The sequence below is a fragment of the Pocillopora verrucosa genome, chromosome 7 (genome assembly GCF_036669915.1).
Source record: "Pocillopora verrucosa isolate sample1 chromosome 7, ASM3666991v2, whole genome shotgun sequence".
Classification (NCBI taxonomy): Eukaryota; Metazoa; Cnidaria; class Anthozoa; order Scleractinia; family Pocilloporidae; genus Pocillopora; species Pocillopora verrucosa.
In genome coordinates this window covers 13,806,679-13,813,097 of record NC_089318.1, presented here as the reverse complement: position 1 = coordinate 13,813,097, position 6,419 = coordinate 13,806,679, and the positions used below count along the sequence as shown (strand labels likewise).

Below are 6,419 nucleotides of genomic sequence, written 5' to 3'. Positions count from 1 at the left end.
CTAACGCTCGAAACGTCAGCTTTCTTTTCCTTTACGGTGGCCAATTTACGTTTTCAACTCAGTTGTTAACACTAAATTACCAACTAAGGGTCTGTTATTTAAACGAAGGCCATATGAGTTTCCCCGTACTCTGCAAACAACCCCCATTGGGTGGGATGCCAATCTATTGCAAGGTTAACCTTTCCGCCCTAAAATCAGTATGCATATTCTCCACACTGTATTGTAAATCGTTTCTACTAAATACTGTTCTCTATGTTTCCTAAGGAGCCGAGGAGAAGAATTAGTTTAACAATCCAGAGCTTTGGTCTGTGATCAATTCCTTGATTTGGGTGACCTTAATGTTTGATCCAGGGGTGATATTGTAAGAGAAATTAGATGCTCTGTCACTCCAAGGGGTCAAAAGTTTGATAGGTGTTTGTTTATCCGATTTTTTTAATTGCTTAATTCCTGTAGTGAACAATTGATTCTAAGAATAGTAAAGGAAAGGCTTTGAGCTTTTAAGTTGATGAGAGTGATGTTAAAAACCAAAAGAAAAGAAATTATAACCACCAATTGGAATACAGAAAAGTGAAAAGCTGTAAACAGTAAGCGAGTTGGACACCTCTGTTATCATAATATTTGAATACTATTTAACATGCCGTTTTACATTATAGAATGTAGAACGTGGTATCTCAAATTTACCTATATAGAGTTAATAGAAAGAATCGCTAGAGATTGATCCAGGGTAACACAGAAGTTATACACGGACATAAAACTAACCGACAATTAGACTTATCATTAGGTTTATTTTGCGAAAACTGAGTCATATTTATTGTACCAAGATGTATCCCATGGCTTTTAGGTGTTTGTCTCCATTATCTGGATTGATAACGGCCTCGTTACCACACGTGTTTGAGGCGTCAGGGTACCCTGCTGTGCCAAATCCGATCCTTGAGTCACACGAGCCACAACTATTCTTGTTTTCGCTAACAATACCAATTCTGGCTTTAGAATGTCCGCTCCGACTACAAACGACATTAAACCCTTCTTTTTCGCAGTTGTACTGTAATGATCCTTGCGAACCAATCAACTCTTTCCACTTGTCACGACCCAGTAAGGTGGCGCGGTATTGCCCATTAGCGATCAGTGAAAACAGAGAGTCAGCTTGCTTGTGGATGACAACGAACCTGAGCTGATGTCCGATCTTCATGCTGAGACAGATCTTGGGGAAGGATGTGTTCCAGTAGGTGGTTACCTTTGATTCCTGTCCGTCGAACCTAATCTCTCCTCCAGGAAGGTTGTATCCTTTATAATCACTCCAGTAAGGTTCATAATAGCGAAAAGTGGTCTGAAGAAGATTAAGATAATTCCGTCATTGTTTCTGTGATACTCATCACATAGACAAATTCAGTAATCCCTTAGTTTTTTCGCATTTTAAAATGACGTCTGTTTCTATTGTCAGTTGACATCATCATCATTATTATCGTCATTGTGTTTTTAATCAGTTATGTAAGATTTATGGTAACGAAAGTAAATGAACTGGTATTGTCGTGTCTGTCCTTAGAATTGTCATCTGAACCTGTGTTTATCTAAAAGTTAGCAGCATCATTTTTTTTTCATAAATAGAAAAAAAAAGAACATAAAAATACAGATATTAGTCTGTAATTTTGTCTTCGCTAGACCAATTAATGTTTCGAGCTCAGGACTATCTGTATTCAGTAATAAGTTCTGTATCGGAAACAACATGATTTCGAGTGCAATTTAGTGTAAGCACGAGTAAATTTTTCAAACTAAAATACATGAACCTGAAGGACGAGCGCGATTTGTAGTCTTTGAAAAATTTAAACGTGCTTATTATTACTAAACTGCACATGAAATCATGCTGTTAGTTGTTCATAATTTCCATGAAAAAATGTAGCACCGAAAGTCAAGACGGACGAAATTTTGGAAGCTCGCGCGCTATTTGTAATTTGCACTCGTGTTATGACTTTGCACTCGTGTTACATGAAAAATGCATTCGTTTTCAGCCAATCAGACGCGCGTAATTTTTTTTCAGGTATGTTATTGATAAAGAAACCAGAACGTAATGAAAGGTACCTTTCTGCCGACAATCTTCATAACTGGCGTCTACCCTCAATCTCCACATCCAATATCCCCCATGTGGCAGAGGACGGAGACTGGTTTGGAGTCCAGACCGAGGACAACAAGTCTACTGACATCAGATCTATCAAAAAAAATGATTTGATCGTTTTAATGTAATAAATCAATCCAGTCCCAGTATAGAAATCAACGGGTTTTTGCGCTTTCTAATGTGGAGATATTTCTCTGCCGCTAAAATGCCAGCCTTCTCTTTCTCGCTCCCTTACGATCGAATATGCGTCTAAACTTTTCTTTAGAATGTGTTGAAAGGAGTCAAATCTTGTTTTCAACAACATTGCACCAACTTTTGTTGCATATGTCTTTAAAACTGGGTTTCCACGCTGAGTATTGTCATTCATACACGAGGGGGAGGGGGAGGGGGGCACTCGAATGGTGAAGATGACATCAATTGAATAAAGAAAGAATCATGATGATATGATAAATTTTGAGCTCAAGAAACAGAAACGTTCTTAAAAAGAAACCAACCTGTAGACTTCATACAGTTCCTTGCAAGACTTTACGACTTAGAAGAAAAAAAGAAATCTTGTTGGTTTATTAAATCACTTTCTCATTTACATCTTAATTCTCAGACTCCATTCACACCAAAGCGTTTCAGGCTGTTTTATTAAATACTGTTTAATTTTTTGTTTCTTCATAGAAGGTGCTCAAAATGATGTTTGTCGACTTCAAACGTAGCAAACTGAAAATTGACCACTTGAAACCCATGGAATTTCAGTTTTTCGGTTTTCTGTTTCTGAATCTCATTCAATTAAACTTGGTTTGACCCAACATTTTTTTATGCTATATTCAACTCTATGTAATCCATTTCGCACCGTCACGACATCAACGGGAGGTTAAATCCTAATTCTTAGGTCAATTTTGTTGTATTTTGTGCATGCTGGCAACTGAAATTTACGGACAGACGAGAGAGTTCAACGAATACTGCACTTCGCAAGATTGAACATTTCTTTCGGAGGTCAAAATATTTGAAGAAAATAATAAACGCTGGCGGTTCTCTGAAAAGTAAACCTTTTTAAAGCATCCGTAGCGCTTTAAAACTTTTTCTGCACTGAAAAAAAATCTAGTGCATCGAGGTCTTGAATATTGATCAAAATAGTAAGTATAGACTACACATTTAGATAGTACTGATCGACTGGATCAACACTCGATCGCACTTTGTAATGATCATTGCATCATTGATAAATATGTCAATATTGCAAAGTACCACAGGTGTTATTAAAAAGTGCGACCGCCAGTTTAATTCATCTTCAAGATGCCGAAAGCACAAAATCGCGTCCCAGTAGTTTATTTTCGCACCATTATTCAGCATATTGACAGAAATAGATTACAAAAACAACTTACCCGGAGTATACATATCAATTACCTTTCTCGCAATATTCTCCAGCGAAACTTTGTTCACAGAGACAGTCGTAAGAATTGTATTTGAAACTCGGGATGCAGGTTCCTACGTTTTGACATGGCGAAGAAGAACAAGGAGACTTAACTAAAAAAAAAATGATCTGTAAAACAAGTGAATTCCTGAAAAATAGTTGAATGAAACTACAAGCTGTTTTAGTGTTTGATAAATAAGTGCCTACCTGAATAAACAAATGAAGCGAACTCCTGTTTTCTTGGTAGTTCGCGGAGTCTCTGTTTCTTCAAAAGTCAAACAAAGTCAAAAATTTAACCATCAGCTATAAAAGCCATCACCCTACTGAGACCTACTGGTAAACAAAGTTATACGTTATCGCGAAAATTAGAAAAATCTTATCCGAAAACAATTTGCGATACAGGCGGCCTAAGCTTCAGCTGTAAGATGATCATGTTGTGAAATAACAGTCATGACGAAATTATAAGAGTTTGTATGGGAGTATTAACGACTGCACCAGGGAATACAAAAATAAGTCAAATTCTCAACAAAAATACCAGTCAACTTACTTCCGCAGTGTATCGCTTGATATCTGACCGCTTTCTGCATTGAAGGGAACCCATTTTAGCGAGTTATCCATTTTGAGGTCTTCTACGTACATATGAAAAGTTTCTTAATGGGTTCCCTTCAACGTAGTAAGCGGTCAGATAACAAGCGATGCACTGTGGAAAAAAAGGTGATTTATTTTAATTGAGAATTTGACTTGCTTTTTCATTCCTTAAAGCGGTCGTAAATATTCCCGAACAAAATCATATAACTTGGGCATTACTTTTTCTTCGGAAGATGATCATCTCACAGCTAGAGCTTGGCCACCTGAGGTTCGCGACTAATAATATGGAGATCAAACGGAAATTGGAAGACATGAACGATGATTTATGCAGGAAACTATATTGGTCATCCGTTAGGAGTGATAACTCCAGCATATAGGATTGGGGTCAATTTCCGCGTCTTATTCCTAGAGAATTTGCGCTCTACCGTGCGACGAACTATTTGATATTCTGCTGATCGTGTTTTGGCCGGCTTGTTATAAATGTAAACAATTATCTCTTAAAACAACTTTGAATATATGATTATCATTACTGAGGAGTATCAGCATAGGGAAACTATTCCTCGTGTTGCCGCATGCACCCAAAGTAATGATGAAACCAGGCACTTTTCCTCTATCTTTGATACAATCGATACCAACTTGATTTGTTCAATTACATTGGACATGTATGTTCAACGTCTGTGCTACCGCACAAAAAAAATTGATGTAATTTCAAGGAAAACAGCTTTCGACAAGCGGTAGCTTAAAGTTTGGAAGAACCTACTCACCCCGCTTATTGACCAGCATCTCAATGTTCAGTAACAACGAAATCGAATGCTTTGAAAGACCGTTTAGAACATGGGTTCTAAATAGCTTTTAATCTGAGGCACATTAAGGAAAGCTAAAAAAAAAAGTTAATGATAAATATATTTTAGCGCAACCGAAAAATTAAATGATAGCCGTGAAATGGCCAAAAATTTAAATGTTTGGCGTAAAGAGCCATCACCCCAAGTTAGACTGGTTTAAAAAAATGGTCGGATGCAAAAATTCTCAAATTAATTTTTTTCAAAAAAATGAACAAATTTGAAATAGGGACGAGAATGGTGATGAAAATTAACATTCAGCAGACAATGCAAACAAAGTTTGGTTCAAAACAGAGGCCCCAAGAAAGTGCGTGGAAATGCGATTTACAAATACTTTTTCTTAACACTCACTGCTACAAATATTTCCGGTGAAATATTTGTACAATGTGACTGATGTAAGATTACACAAACTGATTGAAATTTACTTTATGTTGACTTAAATTCGCGAGTGTTGTGAAGCTTTAAAGAGCAAGGAAGTGTTGTAAAATTCTCTCAATTTCTTCCAATTCCAGTTGATGTGTATCCCTGGTATATGCATATGGAAATTAGCGATGGATCTGTGCCCTTTAATAACCTAGGGGAGTATTGCGAGTTTAATGAGTTTCTCCACATTGCTCTTTCAGTCAAGCCAACTGAAATCTGGTCGCATCATTTATCATATCAGCTGTTTAGAAGCAGAATCCTATTGTAATCATTTTCATAACGCACTCTTCCTGTTACAATTTATCTGAGTTTAGCACAGACGGGTTATGTAATTATTTAGGAATTTGGAAACACTAGTAATCACTCTAAGAAAAATAGCGGCATTCTAAATTTTAAAAAAGGTGTCGTCGGGACGTGTAAGGTGCTCAAGACAACTGCGTGAACTTCAGGGACCGCATGGATAAGAGTGCTCTATTTGCTGTGCAACACTAGTTGCTACTATTTAGTTGTGTCTATTATTTGAGACGTTATCCTGACATAGGAAAATATGATTTTATTTAGAATTCGTAACTATTAATAGCTCGAAAACATGCAAGACCTCTTGTAAACGCTGGAATTCATTAGCAAATTTCTCTAGACGCGTTCAGTGTCCTTTAATCTGTTCATATCTCCCCTCTAACTTGCTCTGCTTTAAAAAAAATGGATTCCATGTTACCGTGCACCTTTTCAATAACAAATCATAGCATGCACTACACAAGGTGCATCTGAGTGAATCACTGATGTTTCATTAAATCTACCATTGAACGGACCCACGACGACTTTGAATCTACTTTTTCTACGTAATAAAGAAGCAAAAATGGTCAGTGGTGACGCTATCTATTCGTCTGTCTTCCAGTAGATCACTAGTAAGAAGTAATAAACTACATTTTGTAAACTTCTTCAAGAATAGTGTGACTAGAAAAATTGTCACCATCTGCTTAATATCATGTTTGACTGGCCCACTTGCTAGGAACCAACACTTTCATGCAACGAGACAAACATACTTTCGATGATTCTTTCC

The 6,419-nt window shown here is 37.0% G+C and overlaps 1 protein-coding gene across 1 annotated transcript; it reads right to left on the bottom strand.

Annotated features, from left to right (window-relative positions):
• Positions 1 to 808: 808 nt before the first annotated feature.
• On the bottom strand, positions 809 to 4,127 carry LOC136282529 (uncharacterized). The gene is made up of 3 exons (XM_066170184.1): positions 4,057 to 4,127; positions 3,717 to 3,774; positions 809 to 1,327 (listed from the first exon to the last, which is right to left on the bottom strand). The coding sequence occupies exons 1-3, from the start codon at positions 4,125 to 4,127 to the stop codon at positions 809 to 811; spliced, it is 648 nt and encodes a 215-aa protein (XP_066026281.1).
• Positions 4,128 to 6,419: the final 2,292 nt, after the last annotated feature.

What these genes read in the sequence shown, in the direction of transcription:
- LOC136282529 (XM_066170184.1), bottom strand. Translation starts at nt 4,127, where the DNA reads ATGGATAACTCGCTAAAATGGGTTCCCTTCAATGCAGAAAGCGGTCAG. An exon ending in TCAAGCGATACACTGCGGAA is followed by an intron (nt 3,775 to 4,056) that starts GTAAGTTGACTG and finishes TGACTTTTGAAG; the next exon opens with AAACAGAGACTCCGCGAACT. An exon ending in CGCTTCATTTGTTTATTCAG is followed by an intron (nt 1,328 to 3,716) that starts GTAGGCACTTAT and finishes AATCTTCTTCAG; the next exon opens with ACCACTTTTCGCTATTATGA.